The sequence below is a fragment of the Babylonia areolata genome, chromosome 26 (genome assembly GCF_041734735.1).
Source record: "Babylonia areolata isolate BAREFJ2019XMU chromosome 26, ASM4173473v1, whole genome shotgun sequence".
Lineage (NCBI taxonomy): Eukaryota > Metazoa > Mollusca > Gastropoda > Neogastropoda > Buccinidae > Babylonia > Babylonia areolata.
This window is the reverse complement of record NC_134901.1, coordinates 45639935-45663212: the sequence shown is the minus strand read 5'-3', so window position 1 is coordinate 45663212 and position 23278 is coordinate 45639935. Positions and strand designations below refer to the sequence as shown.

The following is a 23278-nucleotide window of genomic DNA, read 5'->3' as shown; positions in this document are numbered from 1 at the left end:
CACACACTGCGGTGAGGTACCCACCTGCATCAGAGCTCGTCCTGTGCCCTGAGCCAATACCTTCACCATCCCCCACACTGTCGGAATCTGCAACAACACCAGGAAAACATCAACACATCAACACCACCAGGAAAACATCAACACACCAGGAAAACATCAACACATCAACACCACCAGGAAAACATCAACACATCAACACCACCAGGAAAACATCAACACATCCCACAAAACTCATACTGACACTGTCTGATACTGCATATGGCAAATGACAGTGACTGAAATAACTACTAACAACACACACACACACATGCACACACACACATGCGTGCGCGCGCACACACACATCTTGTCAATTCAAGCTGTCTCCTCCCTCGTTGCCATTCCCCCATTCTTACAGATGCTGTCCTCCCCTTGCTCTTGTTCCACTGCTATTCTTACAGATGCTTTCCTCATCTTGCTCTTGTTCCACTGCTATTCTTACAGATGCTTATCTCCCCTTGCTCTTGTTCCACTGCTATTCTTACAGATGCTGTCCTCCTCTTGCTCTTGTTCCACTGCTATTCTTACAGATGCTTTCCTCATCTTGCTCTTGTTCCACTGCTATTCTTACAGATGCTTGTCTCCTCTTGCTCTTGCTCCATTGGTATTTTCTACTTCTGTTATATACCTAATCATTTGTCAAATCATCTTATATTTCTTCATTTTAGGCCTGTATTAAACAGGTCAAATGACTCACACTGCTGCGGTAGAGGGTGGTGTAGTCATGCTTCTTCAGGAAGTACTGGTGGATCCAGGTGGGTGTGGCCGTGGCGGTCAGCTGCACCATCAGGTCAAACACATTGCGGTTCGGGTCCACCTGCGTGAACTCTGAAAGCGCGTCCATGGCAACCAGCGTGTCCTGTGGCAACACACAATCATGCTGACGTGTCAGAAAAGCTGGGGGAATGTTCGCAATGGAGCTTCACTGACAGTGCTGTGTTGACCAGCAGCCACAGTTCTGCCAGTCTGGACTGACATCCCCTTACCTGTGTGGAGGCTAACGGCTATGTCTATTATAAAGAAGCTGGGAGAGTTGCGTCCCCTTACCTGTGTGGAGGCTAACGGCTGTATCTATTACAAAGAAGCTGGGAGAGTTGCGTCCCCTTACCTGTGTGGAGGCTAACGGCTATGTCTATTATAAAGAAGCTGGGAGAGTTGCGTCCCCTTACCTGTGTGGAGGCAAACGGCTATGTCTATTATAAAGAAGCTGGGAGAGTTGCGTCCCCTTACCTGCGTGGAGGCTAACGGTTATGTCTATTATAAAGAAGCTGGGAGAGTTGCGTCCCCTTACCTGTGTGGAGGTGAACGGCTGTATCTATTACAAAGAAGCTGGGGAGTTGCGTCCCCTTACCTGTGTGGAGGTGAACGGCTGTATCTATTACAAAGAAGCTGGGGAGTTGCGTCCCCTTACCTGCGTGGAGGTGAACGGCTGTATCTATTACAAAGAAGCTGGGGAGTTGCGTCCCCTTACCTGTGTGGAGGTGAACGGCTGTATCTAATCACTAAGAAGATGGAGAGTTGCGTCCCCTTACCTGCGTGGAGGTGAACGGCTGTATCTATTACAAAGAAGCTGGGGAGTTGCGTCCCCTTACCTGTGTGGAGGTGAACGGCTGTATCTAATCACTAAGAAGATGGAGAGTTGCGTCCCCTTACCTGCGTGGAGGTGAACGGCTGTATCTATTACAAAGAAGCTGGGGAGTTGCGTCCCCTTACCTGTGTGGAGGTGAACGGCTGTATCTAATCACTAAGAAGATGGAGAGTTGCGTCCCCTTACCTGCGTGGAGGTGAACGGCTGTATCTATTACAAAGAAGCTGGGAGAGTTGCGTCCCCTTACCTGCGTGGAGGCGAACCCCCCGATGGAGTTCCGCATGGTGTTGAGCCAGCGCATGAGGGAGTCCCGGTGCACCTTGTTCCCGTTGTTCTTGATGAGGGCCAAAAGGGCGTAGGCCGTGCTCTGGACTGCGTAGCCGTCGTTCATCAGCTCTTGGCGTGGGTACAGGAAACGCTCGTTGGTGAGCGTCTCCGAAGGGTTCTCCGGAACTTTCTGGTCCGCAAAGTACAGGCCCTCCGCTGTGCAGCCACACAGACACACATGTCAAATCTTCAAGTGTGACGGGGCCCAACAGCTGAGTGGTGTGATAAGATTTGTTCATGTACCCAGAAACGCACATGCGTGCGCGCACGCGCACGTGCACACACACCCAATTGTGTTCATTAACACACAAGCATGAAGACATACACATCCTTACAGTTACACACACCCTCTACAAACACACACACACACACACCAGCAGCACAACCCAACGCACTTTGTCAGGCCTTGAGCGCATGCAACCAGACTGGATTTCGCCAACAGAATTCTGCCAGGGACAACACTCTCATTCCCACAGCTTCTTTCTCTGTGCACCGAAAGACTAGATGCTCAGTTTGATTTTCCAGTCAAACTTGGAAGAAAGGGAGAGAGCGGGATTCGAACCCACACCCTCATAGACTCTGTACTGGCAGATGAGCATCTTAACCATTCTGCCACCTTCCTCAAAGGAGAAAGAGAAGAGGAAATCTTGATTTTCCAATCAAAGGTGAGAGTGGGATTTGAACCCTAACCCTCATGGACTGTACTGGCAGATGAGTGTCTTGACAATTCTGCCACCTCCCTCTTCGTGCACAGCACAAGGCCAGGACTCACAGTCGTTGTGGACCCTGGACCACAGGCTCCCAAGGTGACCTTAGTTTCGATACCCCTCACTTCCGTGCTCGGGGTGAGTCTTGTCAAGGTGTTAAGCGTCAGCGCTGCGGCAGGAGGGACATGGTGGTGGTCACCACCCTGGAGGAGACGCTCACTCTGTCTGGCGTCGTGACGAAGCCATTACTGTCGTCAGTATGAGGCTTAGTAGGTGGTGTCCTAAGTACGTTAAATCAGGACAGGTACTACCAAACACCACACTAAATTAACTTAGCTGCAGTGCAGAGTCTCCTCTGGTGTGTGGCCTCCAAGGCGACCTAACATCGATGACTCCCTGTGGACTGCTGGTATTGGAACTGCGACAGACGAACCCGGGTGTGGTCGTGTAAGGGGGGACTTGGAATGAGTGGCATGGGAGTGAGGGGGTAATGCCATCGAAACAGTGCAGATGATGGGGCAGCAAAAATAAAATAACAACAACAAAAAACCCAAAAAAAACCTAACCCTCACAGACTCTGTATTGGCAGATGAACGTCTTAACCGTTCTGCCACCCCCCCTTCACACACAGCACAAGGACTCACAGTCGTTGCGGACCCAGGACCACAGGCGCTTGAATGCGGTGCTGGACATTTCCTGGGAGAAGGACAGGGCGTAGGTGGAGATGGCCATGTGGAACACCTCGTCCCGAGGGATGCTGCTCACTTGCCCCGCCAGGAAACTGGCGCCGTTCACCCTCGCTGTGTCCAGGCATCCTACCGCATCCTGTCACACAGGGCCACATCATCGTCATCGTTTATCATCATCGTCATTGTCTGAATTATCTTCCTGTCACACCACAAGAGACCACACTGTCATCATCATTTATCATCATCGTCATTGTCTGAATTATCTTCCTGTCACACAGGGCCACATCGTCGTCATCGTCATTTATCATCATCGTCATTGTCTGAATTATCATCCTGTCACACCACAAGAGGCCACACTGTCATCGTCATTTATCATCATCGTCATTGTCTGAATTATCATCCTGTCACACCACAGGGCCACATCGTCATCGTCGTTTATCATCATCGTCATTGTCTGAATTATCATCCTGTCACAACACAGAGGTCTTCATCGTCATCATTTATCATTGTTATCTGAATTATCATCCTGTCACAATACAGGAGATGTCATCATCATCATTATCATCATCTTAATTATCACCGTCTGAATGATCATCCTGTCAAACCACATGGGGTGTCATTGTCACTGTTGATCATCATCGTCATGATCAGACTCATCGTCTGAATTATCATCCTGCCACAAGGGGCGTCACTATCGTCCTCATTTATCATCCTCATCCTCATTACTTAAACTATCATCCATGTGTGTCCATATCGAGATAGACAGAGACAGACACAAAAGAGTTAAATAGATATGGGTGGCACTGCACTCTCACAAAAAGTAACACAGTACAAAGCGACACACACACACCCATATCTAGCAACCATATAATATTCGAATGTCAGAATCTAAAATGTTTTTTACCAGACTTCACCAAAAGTTCTTTTGAATGTGTTATTAACAATTCCAATATGTTATTTGCTGTTGCAGAAGGTTTGCTGCGTAGTCCAATAGGACATTTGTTATAGTTGTTTGATGTTGGCGTTTATAACGTTTCCATTTTCCCTAGCATTGTCTCTCCCTGTTCACCCTCCACACATACACACACTTTTACCCCAACCCCCCTCCCACAACCCCTACCCCCACGGGGGGGGGGTTTGTTGTTTTTTTTCCGTCTAATATCACTTCAAGTGGAAAGACGTTAAACTGAAGACGAACGAACACACGCAGCCAGCACACAGCCCTCACAACGCCCACAGAGCGTCCACACTCACTGACCTCAGACACATCCTTGGTGGCATACAGGGCGATCAGGATGTAGGCCGTCAGGGGGATGCGGTCGGCGAACATCCGCTCCGTCTTGATGGACTCATAGGACGCCTGTCACACCACAGCACTGATCCAGTTAATGATAATAATAATAATATTGATATACTTATATAGCACACTGTCCAGAAATCTGCTCCAGGTGGTTTACAAAACATTTTTGTTTACATTAACACATTACATCAATGTTACATACACACACCAAAATGTGACTAAGAAACAAACACAACACACAATGCATACATACATTTTAACATACATATGTACATAGCAGCTGCCCTCCACACATACACACACATAGGCACGCACACACACACACACATACACAAACAGACGTGTATGCATGCGTGCACACACACACACATTCATGCACACACACAAATACACATTCATACACATGCATGTTTTCATGTACACATACATATGTATACCTATATGTACATAAATTACCACAGGAAGACAATCAGACCATTCCATTCACTGATCTATGATGATGATACAGATACTTATACAGCAATTCTCCTCAGACACCAAGCTCTGAGCGCTTTACAAACACGGAGACACAGCAAAGAACAGAGAGTAAGAAGACAGGAACCAACCACTGTCCAGCCAATCTGACCACGTTTCACACCACACACATCCCCCCCCCCCCCCCCCAAACTCCACCAGCTCACCATCTTGCGGTCGTAGATGGTGTTGGGGTCTGGGTCCCAGGCCCCCGTGGTTCGGTTCTGCTTGGAGCAGAGGTAGACGACCATCTTGTTGATGAGTTCCTGGGGGATGAACAGATCCTGCTCCCACTCCCCAAACCTGGCCTGCTGCATCGACTTGGCCACAAAGGCCGTCAGCCTGACTCACACACACACACAGCAATGCCACATGTCAACACACACACACTCACACACACACACAGCAATGCCACATGTCAACACACACACACACAGCAATGCACACATGTCAACACACACACACACACACACACACACACACACACACAGAGCCATGCACACTTGTCTACACACACACACACACACACAGCAATGCACACATGTCAACACACACACACACACACACACACACACAGCAATGCACACATGTCAACACACACACACACACACACACACACACAGCCATGCACACTTGTCTACACACACACACACACACACAGCAATGCACACATGTCAAAACTCACACACACAGAGCAATGCACACATGTCAACACGCACACACACACAGGGCAATGCACACATGTCAACACACACACTCACACACACACAGCAATGCACACATGTCAACACACACACACACACAGAGCAATGTACATATGCCCACACACACACAGCAACGCATATGTCAACACACACACACAGCAATGCACACATGTCAACACACATACACAAAGCAATGCACACATGTCAACACACATACACAAAGCAATGCACACATGTCAACACACACACAGCAATGCACACATGTCAACACACATACACAAAGCAATGCACACATGTCAACACACACACAGAGCAATGCACACATGTCAACACACATACACAGCAATGCACACATGTCAACACACACAGCAATGCACACATGTCAACACACACACACACAGAGCAATGCACACATGTCAACACACATACACACAGCAATGCACACATGTCAACACACATACACACAGCAATGCACACATGTCAACACACATACACACAGCAATGCACACATGTCAACACACATACACACAGCAATGCACACATGTCAACACACACACACACAGCAATGCATCCACCCACCCTCACAGCAATGCACAAACCTGTCAAAACACACACATGTCAAAACACACACACACACACACACACACACACACACAGCATTGCATACAAACACACACACATGTCAACACATACACACGGCAATGAACATTCACACATGTCAAATGTCAATACACACACACATATATACAAAACAACACACACACACTAAATGGGGGAACATGTGCATGTGGGTGGGATGGGCATGGTGTAATTGTGTCCGAGAATTTGTATTCAGTGGTGTGTGTGTGTGTGTGTGTGTGTGTGTGCGAAATGGAAATGCAATTTTGTATTTCTTTATCACAGTATTCTTGTATATATATATATATATATATATATGCATTTTGCTGTTGTTGTTGCTCTTCTTCTGCTTGTCTCTCTCTCTCTCTCTCTCCCCTAAATTTTTTCTTCAATTTTTTTTTCTTTTTTCCCCTTCTCTTTAATTATTATTATTATTATTATTTTCATTAATGGCTTGATGTAAAACAGCAATTGTTGCTTATTCAATTTACCATCATGAAATAAAATCTTGACTTGACTTGACTTGACATAGCAATGCACACACATGTCATCACACACACACACACACACATAGCAATGCACACACACACACACACACACACACACACACAGAACTCACCACATGCTGGGTGTTGGGTCATCACGGAACATGTGGAAGCTGCCCTCCGTCCCATTGAAATAGCTTAGCACTCGCTGCAAGGCTGAAGAAAAAAATCAAAAAGAATAAAATAAAATCAAAAGAATAATAATAATAACCACAATAATAACCATAATAATGACACACACATACACACTCACACACACTCACACATACACATGGATGTAGGCACGTATGCATGCACATCACATATGTCACGCCAATAAAATTAGTACATTAACATTAAGATACATGAAATCCAAGTAAAATAAGAAAATATTGGGGGGATCAAACCAGTGCGCTCAGATTCTCTCGCTTCCTAGTCAGACGTATCACCACTCGGCCAACGCTCCAATCAAGTGTGCAAGTGTGGAGAACGCCTATGTGTACATATCATTTCAGAAACCAAAAAAAACTAATCCAAAAAGTGTTTAATGTCTGTGCTTACAGGTCACTTTACAAGCCAAAAAAATTATCCAAAAAGTGGTTAATGTCTGTGCACACACGTCATTTTACAAGCCAAACAACTAATCCAAAAAGTGTTTAAATCTCTGTGTGTATAGGTCATTTTACAACACAAACAACTAATCCAAAAAGTGTTTGATGTCTGTGCATACAGGTCATTTTACAAACGAAAAACTAAACCAAAAAGTGTGTTCATGTCAGTGCGCACAGGTCATTTTTACAAGCAAGATAACTAATCCAAAAGTGTTTTAATTAATGTCTGTGCGCACAGGTCATTCTACAAGCGAAACAAATAATTCAAAAAAGTGCATATAAGAAACCACAAAAACGTTTGAGATAGTTATACTTTACTCTCAGTCAGTCCAATCTTTCGCAGCTCTTCCTTTCAACCTCTGACACTTTCTAGGTCTCCTAGACATGAAGCTAAAGAAAGAGAGAAAAGCCAAAGCCCCTAGGACCCACCAATGTTGGCCTGATCCAGGGTGGTCTTCAGCCGATCGTCAGGCAGCTGCTGAGAGTTCTTCATGAACTTGAGGGTCTGGATGTTGTAGGCGAAGTTGAAGGTGATCATCTCGGCGCCCCCATAGGGCCGCAGCAGCACGTTCTCGGCGTTGAGGTAGTCCTCAAAGAACCCGGGGGTCACCACGTCACCTGGAGAAGGCATGACAACGATGGGGCGTTGAAAGCAAACCGCTTTTACTCTACGCTTCTCTTGCCCATACCTGCCTTCTTTCTCTCACACGTATACATACATAACCATACACACACATGCACATGCACGCACGCACACACACACATGCATGCGCATACACATGCACGCACACACAAATGCACATGCACACACATACATGCTTGCATGCACGCACACACACATAGACAGAGCCAAACTCACACATACATACATAACCATACAAACACACAGAGAGACACACACACATGCACATGCACACATATATATAACCACATTTACACACACACATACACATACAACATACAAGCACACACACAGTGGTACATAAGCTGAAAGAAAAAGTGTAAACAACATAATAAATACTTCTACTCCAGATACAATTGACTCGTACCATGATTACTTCCCTGTGGATGTGGTGCCAGTATCCTCATACCAATACATTATTCTAATTTAGTTTATTCTTGCTTGATACAGCTGCCGTTCCTAACTGATCCATTTACTAATTCCGGAAGCAGAAAAATGAAGCTTTCTTTGATCTGATTGAATTCTGCTGGTCAGGCATCTGCTTGGCAGATGTGGCGTAGCGTATATGGTTTTGTCTGAACGCAGTGACGCCTCCTTGAGCTACTGAAACTGATTGAATTCTCCATCGATTTTCACGGTTTTAGTGAACAGCCCTACTTTTCACTGCAGTGACCTCATGCAGTGCTGGTCCTGGGGAGATGCAGCAGGCGTGTAGCTGCGGGGGGGAATGAGTTAAAAAGGTCTGGGGTAACCAACCCCTACAAGTCGGCGCAGGAGACGTCGGAGGCAGCGGGGACCTGGAGTCGACCGGAATAGTGGAGGAAGTGGAGGCTGCGGGTCAGTGGTGTTTAGAGAGCCCAAAGTAGAGGGCCTAGAGTGTCTGCGAATCGATTGCGATCGCGCCTTAATTTTAGCCCTATCGCCCAAATGAGCCACATAATTATGTGACCTGGCTGAAGACATAATTAGACAAACAACAAGGACGCCAAATAATCGACAGATAGAAAATACGAAAAAACTTAGCCGTATGAAGAGCACAGGAACAGGAGTCATGATGGCTGCCGGAAAAAGAGGGCGCTAGCCAGGGGGCCGCAGGGGAGGTTACCTACTTCCGGGAGGTTATTGGCCGTAGCTACTTTTGTTTTCTCCACATAGGCGGATAGTAGTTTGCATAGGACAGGAATGTCAGACCCCTGCCGGAGTCTGCACTAGTGGGTCACGGTTAAGTATGTGTAATTAAAGTCAAATTTCCAGTCACCCTGACTTCACTGCACTGCACTGCAGCAGTCAGTCTCCCGGATGGTACTTTACCTCACAGGCAATTACACAACACTGAAAATCCAGGGATGTCTTTGACCATGGAAAAAGCATTTTATTAAAAAAAACAACATCAACATTATAAGCTTATGTTGTTCATAACTTTAAAGTAACCAGACAAATGACTCAACTATACTCCTCCCCTTCTCACACAATAAAAGCAAAGCCAAACTCAGTCAAAACAAACAAGGTCAGACTGAATCAAATGCAAAGATAGATCAATAAATAAATAATTAATAAAACAAATGTGAAAAACGTGCATGTGTTTCTTTTGTGTTGAGAGAGTGAGTGAGTGAGTGTGTGTGTGTGTGTGTGTGTGTGTGTGTGTGTGTGTGTGTGTGTGTGTGTGTGTGTGTGTGTGTGTGTTTGTGAGTGAGTGAGTGTGTGTGTGTGTGTGTGTGTGTGTGTGTGTGTGTGTGTGTGTGTGTGTGTGTTGAGAGAGTGAGTGAGTGTGTGTGTGTGTGTGTGTGTGTGTGTGTGTGTGTGTGTGTGTGTGTGTGTTGTTGTTGTTTTGTCCAACCATTGTCATGCTGTGAGTGTGCTGGACTTGGCTCAGGTCTGAGATACTGTGTTGGGTGAGTGATGGGCCTGTGGAGGCATAATTCAATTTCCAAATGGATGAATAAAAATGTATTGTATTGCATTGTATTGTATTGTATTTTACTGAACTGAATTGTATTGTATTGTATTGTTTTGTATTGTATTGTATTGTTTTGTACTGTATTGTATTGAATCGTATTGTATTGTACTGTACTCAGAGCCTGAATGAACTGGTTCCCTCACCAAACAGACTGGGCATGGCCTTCGCTGACCCAGGCACGTAGAGATGTTCCCGCACTTCGGGCACCACAAACTGCTCGGGCACGGGCACATCCAGGTAGGGCACATCAATGGAGGCGAAGCGAATCAGATCAATGAGGTAGGGCGTGTGGTAGTAGTTCATCACTCCGTCACCCTGTGCGAGAACAGCACTTCTTCTACACCAGGCCCAAATCTCGCTTTTTATATCAGAGATGACCCAAACACAGCTTACAGGTGGGCCAGAAGCAAATGGAAGGGGGGAAGGGGGCCAGGATGGTTTGGGGATGGGGGGTTGCAGGTAGTTGGAGGGGTCGGGGGGCCAGGATGGTTTGGGGATGGGGGGTTGCAGGTAGTTGGAGGGGTGGGGGGGGGGCAGGATGGTTTGGGGATGGAGGGTTGCAGGTAGTTGGAGGGGGGGGGGGCAGGATGGTTTGGGGATGGGGGGTTGCAGGTAGTTGGAGGGGTGGGGGGGGGGCAGGATGGTTTGGGGATGGAGGGTTGCAGGTAGTTGGAGGGGTGGAGGAGAGGGGGGGCAGGATGGTTTGGGGATGGGGGGTTGCAGGTAGTTGGAGGGGTGGAGGGGAGGGGGGGCAGGATGGTTTGGGGATGGAGGGTTGCAGGTAGTTGGAGGGGTGGAGGGGAGGGGGGGCAGATTGGTTTGGGGATGGAGGGTTGCAGGTAGTTGGAGGGGTGGGGTGGGGGGGCAGGATGGTTTGGGGATGGGGGGTTGCAGGTACTTGGAGGGGGGGGGGGGCAGGATGGTTTGGGGATGGGGGTTTGCAGGTAGTTGGAGGGGTGGAGGGGGGGCAGGATGGTTTGGGGATGGAGGGTTGCAGGTAGTTGGAGGGGTGGGGTGGGGGGGCAGGATGGTTTGGGGATGGGGGGTTGCAGGTAGTTGGAGGGGTGGGGTGGGGGGGCAGGATGGTTTGGGGATGGAGGGTTGCAGGTAGTTGGAGGGGTGGGGTGGGGGGGCAGGATGGTTTGGGGATGGGGGGTTGCAGGTAGTTGGGTGGGGGGGGCAGGATGGTTTGGGGATGGGGGGTTGCAGGTAGTTGGAGGGGTGGGGGGGGCAGGATGGTTTGGGGATGGGGGGTTGCAGGTAGTTGGTAGGGGTGGGGGGGGCAGGATGGTTTGGGGATGGGGGGTTGCAGGTAGTTGGAGGGGTGGGGGAGGGGGCAGGATGGTTTGGGGATGGGGGGTTGCAGGTAGTTGGAGGGGTGGGGTGGGGGGGCAGGATGGTTTGGGGATGGGGGGTTGCAGGTAGTTGGAGGGGTGGGGTGGGGGGGCAGGATGGTTTGGGGATGGGGGGTTGCAGGTAGTTGGAGGGGTGGGGGGGGCAGGATGGTTTGGGGATGGGGGGTTGCAGGTACTTGGAGGGGTGGGGGAGGGGGCAGGATGGTTTGGGGATGGGGGGTTGCAGGTAGTTGGAGGGGTGGGGGGGGCAGGATGGTTTGGGGATGGGGGGTTGCAGGTACTTGGAGGGGTGGGATGGGGGGGCAGGATGGTTTGGGGATGGAGGGTTGCAGGTAGTTGGAGGGGTGGGGTGGGGGGGGGCAGGATGGTTTGGGGATGGAGGGTTGCAGGTAGTTGGGGGGGCAGGATGGTTTGGGGATGGGGGGTTGCAGGTAGTTGGAGGGGTGGGGGGGCAGGATGGTTTGGGGATGGGGGGTTGCAGGTACTTGGAGGGGTGGGGGGGGCAGGATGGTTTGGGGATGGGGGGTTGCAGGTACTTGGAGGGGTGGGGGGGGCAGGATGGTTTGGGGATGGGGGGTTGCAGGTACTTGGAGGGGTGGGGGGGGGGCGTGAAGTAAAGAACAGACTGATGATTACAAAGCTGTAGGGATGGAGGGGTTGTCACAATCACCAGTAGTGAAGACTTAGGATAACAAAAGGTGTGGTGATCGGGTGGAAGAAGGAGGGGGTTATCCAAGTAAGGACAGACTCCTGATGTGGACTGGAAGGCAGGGTGTTTCAAGGACGGGTGGAGGGGGTTATCCAAGTAAGGACAGACTCCTGATGTGGACTGGAAGGCAGGGTGTTTCAAGGACGGGTGGAGGGGGTTATCCAAGTAAGGACAGACTCCTGATGAGGACTGGAAGGCAGGGTGTTTCAAGGACGGGTGGAGGGGGTTATCCAAGTAAGGACAGACTCCTGATGAGGACTGGAAGGCAGGGTGTTTCAAGGAGGGGTGGAGGGGGTGGGAACAGAGAAGGTACAAAGTAGTGGGAGGTATGAAGGTCAGAAAAGACTGACAAGACAACAAGGTGGGGGTAGGGGCTGTCACAATTTGTGGAAGATTAACTAAAGGTGTGTGCACTGGGAGGGAGGAAGAGGGGTTATCTAGAAAAGGACAGACTCACAATGACAATGGGGTTGTGTGGGGGGGAGACTGGTTATCTAGAAAAGGACAGACTCACAATGACAATGGGGGTGGGGTGGGGGGGACACTGGTTATCTAGAAAAGGACAGACTCACAATGACAATGGGGGTGGGGTGGGGGGGACACCGGTTATCTAGAAAAGGACAGACTCACAATGACAATGGGGGTGGGGTGGGGGGGACACTGGTTATCTAGAAAAGGACAGACTCACAATGACAATGGGGGTGGGTTGGGGGGGACACTGGTTATCTAGAAAAGGACAGACTGACAATGACAATGGGGGGGGGGGACACTGGTTATCTAGAAAAGGACAGACTGACAATGACAATGGGTGGGGGGGGGGACACTGGTTACCTAGAAAAGGACAGACTGACAATGACAATGGGTGGGGGGGGGACACTGGTTACCTAGAAAAGGACACTCACAATGGCAATGGGGGGTGGGTGGGGGGGCGGACACTGGTTATCTAGAAAAGGACAGACTGACAATGACAATGGGTGGGGGGGGGGACACTGGTTACCTAGAAAAGGACACTCACAATGGCAATGGGGGGTGGGTGGGGGGGGGACACTGGTTATCTAGAAAAGGACAGACTGACAATGACAATGGGTGGGGGGGGGGGGGGGACACTGGTTATCTAGAAAAGGACAGACTGACAATGACAATGGGTGGGGGGGGGGACACTGGTTATCTAGAAAAGGACAGACTCACAATGACAATGGGGGGGGGGGGGAGACTGGTTATCTTGAAAAGGAGAGACTCACAATGACATCATAATTTTAGCTCGATTAGCCCAACAAGCTAAGTTTGTGACCTGATACAAGTCTTTGTCAGATACAAATCATGAGTGTCAAAGAATTGATAGAAATACAAAAAAACTTAGCCGTATGAGGAGCACAGGGTCAGGAGTCAAGGTGGCCGCCGGAAAAAGAGGAAGCTAGTCAGGGATAAAGAGGGGAGGTAACCTACTTCCAGGAGGTTATCGCCTGTAGCTACTTTCGTTTTCTCCGCATAGGCGGATAGTATTTTGCACAGGACAGGCATTGGACTCCCTGCCGGAGTCTGCACTAGTGGGTCACGGAAAAGTATATGCAGTGAAATGATACTCAGGGAAGTGGGAGAGGGGTGGAGAGTTATCCAGGAAAGGTCACTCGCGTTGACACTGAGGTGGGTGGTTTACCTGGATGACATGCGGGGGGGAGGGGGGAGGGGTGTTACCAAGGTAACGTCAGACAAACAATGGCACGGGGGGCATGGTTACCAAGGTAATCTCAGACCTGCTATGACATGGGTGGGGTGGGGAGGGAGCTCTGGGAGGGGTGGGGGTGGGGGTTGGGAATGGTTATCTAGGGAAGGTCAGACTCACAATGACGGTCATGGTGCCAGTGTATTCGTCGCGTTCCATGAAGCAGGTGGCGCTGACATGGAAGGTCAACTTGCCCTGCACAAGGTCGATGGCGGGCACGATGGGCATGTAGATGTCCTTGGACTCCCCCGGCTCCAGCTGTAACACGACACACGTCAACACACACCACAACACACGTCAACACACACCACGACACACGTCAACATACCACGCAACACACCACACATGTCAACACACACAACGACACACGTCAACACACACCATGACACACGTCAACAAACCACGCAACACACCACACATGTCAACACACACCATGACACACATCAACAAACCACGCAGCACACAACATGTCAACACACACCAAGACATGTCAACAAACCACGCAACACACATGTCAATACACACCAACACATGTCAACACACACCACGACACAAGTCAACACACAACACATGTCAACACACACCAAGACACACGTCAACACACATGTCAACACACACCACGACACACGTCAACAAACCACGCAACACACCACACACGTCAACACACCACACATGTCAACACACACCACAACACATGTCAACACACACCACGACACTCGTCAACACACCAACATGTCAACACACACCACAACACACGTCAACATACCACGCAACACACCACACATGTCAACACACACCACAACACACATCAACAAACCACACAACACACCACACATGTCAACACACACCACAACACACGTCAACATACCACGCAACACACTACACATGCCAACACACACCACGACACACATCAACATACCACGCAACACACAACACATGTCAACACACACTACGACACACATCAACAAACCACGCAACACACGACACATGTCAACACACACCACAACACGTCAACACACCACACATGCCAACACACACCACAACACACGTCAACATACCACGCAACACACCACACATGCCAACACACACCACGACACACGTCAACACACCACACATGTCAACACACACCACAACACACGTCAACATACCACGCAACACACAACACATGTCAACACACACCACGACACATCCCACACGTCAACATGTACCCGCAGATACAGCCCTCTGGTTATTCACCACACACACCAACTGGTGTCAACACACATCAAGGGATTCAGCCACATCACACCACAAGCCAACACCAAACCAACCATACAGCCATCTGATTACACTCAACAGTCCCTGCTACAGATACACTTCACAGTTCTGACCTGCATGGAACCAGGGATACACTTCCGTGAATTTTTTTGAGATTTTTTTCAACAAATATCTTTCATTCATACACATTATTGGGAACACAGAAATACAAACAGGCCAAAATGCAGACTTGCGTACCGTACACATAACTACACTCATACATATTTGCGTATGCTTTAACACACACACACACACACACACGCACACACACAAATCACACACAAACTCACTCTCTCTCTCTCATCAACACACTCAAACACAAACACATTCACACCACATTCACACATGTACACACACAGTCTGCTTGTAATAAAACAACTGGAAAAAGGAGAAACGAAAAAGAGAAAAAAAAAAAGAAAAAAAAAGAGTTCAAGGGCAGACAATCCAGTACTCACAAAGACAATGGTCTGGTGGTCTCCCTTGTGTGTGTTGGGTCGGTAGGAGTACACCCAGCCAAGCTCCTCCACCGTCACAAACTCATAGTTATCACTGCCGTGCATCGTGATCAACACCTGGGAACACAGCGTACATTGATGTGTAATGCTGTGTAATGCTGTGTATGTGTGTGTGTGTGTGTGTGTGTGTGTGTGTGAGTGAAAGTGTGTGTGTGTGTGTGTGTGTGAGTGCGCGTGTGTGTGTGTGTGTGTGCATGTGTGTGTGTGTGCGACTAACTCAAAGTTATCACTGCCATGCATCGTGATCAACACCTGGGAACACAGCGTACATTGATGTGTAATGCTGTGTAATGCTGTGTGTGTGTGTGTGTGTGTGTGTGTGTGTGTGTGTGTGAGTGAAAGTGTGTGTGTGTGTGTGTGTGAGTGCGCGCGTGTGTGTGTGTGTGTGCATGTGTGTGTGTGTGTGACTAACTCAAAGTTATCACTGCCATGCATCATGATCAACACCTGGGAACACAGCGTACATTGATGTGTAATGCTGTGTAATGCTGTGTGTGTGTGTGTGTGTGTGTGTGTGTGAGTGAAAGTGTGTGTGTGTGTGTGTGTGTGTGTGTGTGTGTGTGTGTGTGTGTGAGTGAAAGTGTGTGTGTGTGTGTGTGTGTGTGTGTGAGTGCGCGTGTGTGTGTGTGTGTGCGTGTGTGTGTGTGTGTGACTAACTCAAAGTTATCACTGCCATGCATCGTGATCAACACCTGGGACACAGCGTACATTGCTGTGTAATGCTGTGTGTGTGTGTGTGTGTGTGTGTGTGTGTGTGTGTGAGTGAAAGTGTGTGTGTGTGTGTGCATGTGTGTGAGTGTGTGTGTGTGTGAAAGTGTGTTTATGTGTGTGTGTGTGTGAGTGAAAGAGTGTGTGTGTGTGTGTGTGTGTGTGTGAGAAAGAGAGAGAGAGAGAGAGTGAAAGACAGAGTGAATTTGGGAAATGTGTGAGACACAATGAAGTCTGTTCCCCCCGGTCTCCGTGACGAACAATGTGCCTTCAATAAATTCCACTCTTAGCCATGTATCTATCATTTCAATAAATTCCACTCTCTCAGCCATGTATCTATCTATATGAGAGTAGTAAAAGCACACAGCATTCTTGTCAACAATCTGTTTTATTGTATTGAATAAATCAATCAGAATAAATAAATCAGTGTGCAACATCGTGATTTATCCAGCCACCTGAACACTTGACATACATACAAACAGACAGACTCACTCACACACACACACACACACACACACACACACACACACACACACACACACACCTACCTGGATAACGTAATAACCTTGATTCAAAAACCTGACCATGTGGTCTTTTTGAGTTAAAGGCAAAGCAGTGATTCGTAACAAAATTGTACACAAACTTCACACATATATGACACCCCACATTCCATCACTGTTAGTGATAACATGTTGAACTGAAAACCACACAAACACATGCATGCACGAACACACACGCGCGCACACACACACACACACAAAATCAAATCATGCACGCTCGCTCACATGCACACACACTTATACCCCAGCCCAACCCCTCCCACACCACCCCAACACAGCTCCCAAAACAGTGCCTGAAATGATTGAAAATCTTTCTCTCTCACCTCCAGATAGTCGTCATCGTACCAGTAGTTGAAGACAGTCACCCTCACCCCGACCTGCTCCCCCCTCACAATGATCTGTGGGTGTTCCACTTGGATGTACATGTAGCGAGCTGCATCGTACTGAAATCAGCATCATTGTCATTGTCATCATCATCCTCTTCATTCCTCGCTGCTTCCATCATCATCACCACTGATAACACTGTGTATACATACTGTGAGCTTCGTCGTACTGAAATCATCATCGTCATCATCATCATCATCTTTTCTCGCTACTTTCATCATCATCACCACTGATAACATTGTATGTACATGTTGTGCACTTCGTCGTACTGAAATCATCATCGTTGTCATCCTCTTCTTTTTGTGCTACTTTCATCATCATCACCACTGATAACATTGTATGTACAGGTTGTGCACTTCGTCGTACTGAAATCATCATCGTCATCATCATCTTCTTTCCTCACTGCTTCCATCATCATCACCACTGATAACATTGTATGTACATGTTGTGCACTTCGTCGTACTGAAATCATCATCATCGTCATCATCATCATCTTCTTTCCTCGCTGCTTCCATCATCATCACCACTGATAACATTGTATGTACATGTTGTGCACTTCATCGTACTGAAATCATCATCTTCTTTCCTCATTGCTTTCATCATCATCACCACAGATAACATTGTGTGTACATGTTCCGAGATACATCATACTGAAATCATCATCATCATCATCTTTTTCTTTCCTCATTGCTTTCATCATCATCACCACTGATAACACTGTATGTACATGTTGTGCACTTCGTCGTACTGAAATCATCATCGTCATCATCTTCTTTCCTCGCTACTTTCATCATCATCACCACTGATAACATTGTATGTACATGTTGTGCACTTCGTCATACTGAAATCATCATTGTCATCGTTGTCATCCTCTTCTTTCCTCGCTACTTTCATCATCATCATCACTGAAAACAATGTATATACATATTGTGAGCTTCGTCGTACTGAAATCATCATTGTCATCATCATCATCTTCTTTCCTCGCTACTTCCATCATCATCACCACTGATAACAATGTATATACATATTGTGAGCTTCGTCGTACTGAAATCATCATCGTCATCATCATCTTCCTCATTGCTTTCATCATCATCACCACAGATAACATTGTGTGTACATGTTCTGAGATACGTCATACTGAAATCATCATCATCATCATCCTTTTCTTTCCTCACTGCTTTCATCATCATCACCACTGATAACACGGTGTGTACATATAGCAAGCTGTGTCGTACTGAGATCATAATCAGCATAATCACCACTATCATCATCATCATCATCACCGCTGATGACATATGTACAGGTAGTGATGTAGTGAGCAGTGTCACACTATAAACAGTCATCATCATCATCCTTTTCCTCATCACTATCATCATCACCACTGTAACAAGTCATTGTATGTACATGTAGCAAGCTGTGTCGTATTGAAAACATCACTGTCATCACCCTCCTTCTCCTCATCACTATCATCATCACCACTGATAACAAGTCACTGTATGTACATGTAGCAAGCTGTGTTGTATTGAAAACATCACTGTCATCACCCTCCTTCTCCTCATCACTATCATCATCACCACTGATAACAAGTCACTGTATGTACATGTAGCAAGCTGTGTTGTATTGAAAACATCGCTGTCATCACCCTCCTTCTCCTCATCACTATCATCATCACCACTGATAACAAGTCATTGTATGTACATGTAGCAAGCTGTGTTGTATTGAAAACATCGCTGTCATCACCCTCCTTCTCCTCATCACTATCATCATCACCACTGATAACAAGTCATTGTATGTACATGTAGCAAGCTGTGTCGTATTGAAAACATCGCTGTCATCACCCTCCTTCTCCTCATCACTATCATCATCACCACTGATACATTCTGATCTCTATACTGATCAGAAAACTTCAACTGCTACTATACACTAGACCTTATATCACTGCAGCCTATATACTGCACTACACTGTATACTGATATGCAAAAGAACAAGTTTCCAAAATCAGATCATGGCTTGAAAGAAGCAAACATGCACAATTACCAAATATCTTGTTTCATATCATTCTATCTTATTTTATTCATTCTATTTCATTTTTATTCCTTTATTTATTTATTTACATATTTATTTACTTTTAGTTTTTTTGTTTTGTTTTGTTATTTTATTTTATTTCATTTTTTTAAATTTTTTTTTTATTCTATTTTATTTTATTTATTTGTTTATTTTATGTTGTTGTTTGTTTTTTTCTCAAGGCCTGCCTAAGCGCGTTGGGTTATGCTGCTGGTCAGGCATCTGCTTGGCAGATGTGGTGTAGTGCATATGGATTTGTCCAAACGCAGTGACGCCTCCTTGAGCTACTGATACTGATACTGATACTATCTTATTTGCACACGTCAAACAGTGAAATTCTATACCCATGTAAAATCAATAAATCAGAACTGAGTCCTGAGTCATAAAACTTTGACAATACCCTTTCTTTTCCACTGAGTCACTCATAACAGTTACATTGATTAATCAACCCTCAGAGTGAACTCCTAACCAGTTACATTGATTAATCAACACTCAGAGTGAACTCCTAACCAGTTACATTGATTAATCAACCCTCAGAGTGAACTCCTAACCAGTTACACTGATTAATCAACCCTCAGAGTTGACTCATAACCAGTCACACAGATTAATCAACCCTCACAGTGAACTCATAACCAGTCACACAGATTAATCAACCCTCAGAGTGAACTCCTAACCAGTCACACAGATTAATCAACCCTCAGAGTGAACTCATAACCAGTCACACAGATTAATCAACCCTCAGAGTGAACTCCTAACCAGTCACACAGATTAATCAACCCTCAGAGTGAACTCATAACCAGTCACACAGATTAATCAACCCTCAGAGTGAACTCATAACCAGTCACACAGATTAATCAACCCTCAGAGTGAACTCATAACCAGTCACACAGATTAATCAACCCTCAGAGTGAACTCATAACCAGTCACACAGGTTAATCAACCCTCAGAGTTGACTCATAACCAGTCACACAGATTAATCAACCCTCAGAGTTGACTCATAACCAGTCACACAGATTAATCAACGCTCAAAGTGAACTCATAACCAGTCACACAGATTAATCAACGCTCAGAGTGAACTCATAACCAGTCACACAGATTAATCAACGCTCAGAGTGAACTCATAACCAGTCACACAGATTAATCAACCCTCACAGTGAACTCATAACCAGTCACACAGATTAATCAACCCTCAGAGTTGACTCATAACCAGTCACACAGATTAATCAACCCTCAGAGTTGACTCATAACCAGTCACACAGATTAATCAACCCTCAGAGTGAACTCATAACCAGTCACACAGATTAATCAACCCTCAGAGTTGACTCATAACCAGTCACACTGATTAATCAACCCTCAGAGTTGACTCATAACCAGTCACACAGACTAATCAACCCTCAGAGTTGACTCATAACCAGTCACACAGATTAATCAACCCTCAGAGTGAACTCATAACCAGTCACACAGATTAATCAACCCTCACAGTGAACTCCTAACCAGTCACACAGATTAATCAACCCTCACAGTGAACTCATTACCAGTCACACTGCTGGATCTACCCTAGGAGTGACCTACCCTGATTGGGCGGGTCATGATACCCAGACCCAGATCACGGCTCATGGAGAGACCGTTGATGACCCACGACAGGGGGTACTTGGGTACATCCACCCTGAAGTCCACCCGGCCATCCGGCCTGAAAGTCACAGCAGGTCAGGAAATGTTACTGACCTTTGATGGCCGAATTCCGACAGTCAGTGTGTGTGTGTGTGTGTGTGTGTGTGTGTGTGTGTGTGTGTGTGTGAATGTGTGCATGTGTGTGAGTGTGTGTATGTGTGTGTGAGTGTGTGCATGTGCATGTCCGTGTGTGTGTGTGTGTGTGTGAGTGTGAGTGTGTGCATGTGTGTGCATGTGAATGTGGATGTGCATGTGTGTGTGTGTATGTGTGTGTGAGTGTTTTACACAGCAATCAATGTGTGCTGTGGAGAGATGTGAGTGTGTGTGTGAGTGTGTGCATGTGTGTGCATGTGCATGTCCGTGTGTGTGTGTGTGTGTGTGAGTGTGAGTGTGTGCATGCGTGTGCATGTGAATGTGAATGTGCATGTGCGTGTGTGTGTGTATGTGTGTGTGAGTGTTTTACACAGCAATCAATGTGTGCTGTGGGAGATGTGTGTGTGTGTGTGTATGTGTGTGGTGGGGGTGGGGGTGGGGTTACACAGCAATCAATGTGCGCTGTGGAGAGATGTGTGTGTGTCTACAGAGCATCGACTGGGTCTCAAAAGGTATTGACATTCAAAGGGTTAAACCAAAATGCAACAGGCTTGTTGGGAGAAACAGATCAGTGTCGACATTCAAGGGGTTAAACCAAAATGTAATGGATTTGTTGGGAGAAAGAGATCAGTAAAATGAGAAACATTGTGAGTGTGCATTCGAGAGTGCGTTTATATTTCTGTGCACATGCTACTGACACATTGATGAAATTCATGCATGTCCCTCAAAGTTTGGAAAAAATGCGTTTTTCTCTACCATACAACAGACACCCCCTGTTTGCTGATGTATCTGCAGTGCCCGATGCATGCTAGGTATTTTCATCCCTTTATAATCCACCAAACACTGACATGGATCACAACATCTTTAACAAGTGTATTTGATCTTCTGCACGAGCAGGTCTGCATGTGTGTTGACCTCAAGAGATCAGAAAACACCTCCATCAGATGGGTCCACAGCTGGGGATTAAACTCAGGGACACATGAGAGAATCAAGCAGTGTAACCACTCAGCTACCACACCCGAGTTTCTTCGCCAAATTCCTGGTTGGTGAGAGAACATTCAGTGGAATGATCCTGTCAGCCACTCACTTGTACACCGATACCCTTTTTGTTGCCGACGGGCGCAATAGCCGAGTGGTTAAAGCGTTGGACTGTCAATCTGAGGGTCCCGGGTTTGAATCATGGTGACGGCGCCTGGTGGGTAAAGGGTGGAGATTTTTACGATCTCCCAGATCAACATATGTGCAGACCTGCTAGTGCCTGAACCCCCTTCGTGTGTATATGCAAGCAGAAGATCAAATACGCACGTTAAAGACCCTGTAATCCGTGTCAGTGTTCGGTGGGTCATGGAAACAAAAACATACCCAGCATGCACACCCCCGAAAACGGAGTATGGCTGCCTACATGACAGGGTAAAAACGGTCATACACGTAAAAGCCCACTCATGTGCATACGAGTGAACGCAGAAGAAGAGTTGTTGATGAAACCTTACCACTTTCCCACTTGAACAAAACGGGCAAACTCTTTTCTGCTTGTCATACAAAGGTTTTCTCATGGATAAAGGATTCATCATCATTTATCAATCAGACATATATGTAGACATGCAGTGAGAGAAGCAAAGCAACTCTCGGTGAAGCGATGCCTGTATCAAAATGATTCAAAAGTAATTTTGTCAGAGAAACAGTGTCCATGCTTACCCACACACATCACTGTCCTGAATAACTCAAACACCTAAAAAATACACACAGTAGGTCACACTCACACACAACTACGCACCACACATGACTGCACACTACACTACACAACACACTGACAAAACTCACTTGACAAAGATCTCCTGCCACGCCCAGGAGCTGTTGTCATAGAAACGCATGACTCGACTGACGCGGTCCATGGCAGAGACGTGTTTCATGCTGTCATCCATGTCATCACCTGCACACAGC

At 46.9% G+C, this 23278-nt stretch overlaps 1 protein-coding gene across 1 annotated transcript in view; it reads right to left on the bottom strand.

The window, feature by feature from the left end:
- LOC143300137 (CD109 antigen-like) overlaps nucleotides 1–23278 on the bottom strand; it is a 63415-nt gene that overhangs the window by 10504 nt on the left and 29633 nt on the right. Inside the window, exons 20-33 of the mRNA XM_076613673.1 lie at nucleotides 23159–23267; nucleotides 21146–21263; nucleotides 17449–17568; nucleotides 15798–15914; nucleotides 14167–14304; nucleotides 10403–10574; nucleotides 8050–8238; nucleotides 7105–7186; nucleotides 5331–5505; nucleotides 4609–4710; nucleotides 3306–3486; nucleotides 1875–2110; nucleotides 737–898; nucleotides 25–87 (exon numbers count right to left, since the gene is read on the bottom strand). Of these exons, the coding sequence (XP_076469788.1) occupies nucleotides 25–87; nucleotides 737–898; nucleotides 1875–2110; nucleotides 3306–3486; nucleotides 4609–4710; nucleotides 5331–5505; nucleotides 7105–7186; nucleotides 8050–8238; nucleotides 10403–10574; nucleotides 14167–14304; nucleotides 15798–15914; nucleotides 17449–17568; nucleotides 21146–21263; nucleotides 23159–23267 (1964 nt within the window). The remainder of the gene's footprint in view (nucleotides 1–24; nucleotides 88–736; nucleotides 899–1874; nucleotides 2111–3305; nucleotides 3487–4608; nucleotides 4711–5330; nucleotides 5506–7104; nucleotides 7187–8049; nucleotides 8239–10402; nucleotides 10575–14166; nucleotides 14305–15797; nucleotides 15915–17448; nucleotides 17569–21145; nucleotides 21264–23158; nucleotides 23268–23278) is intronic.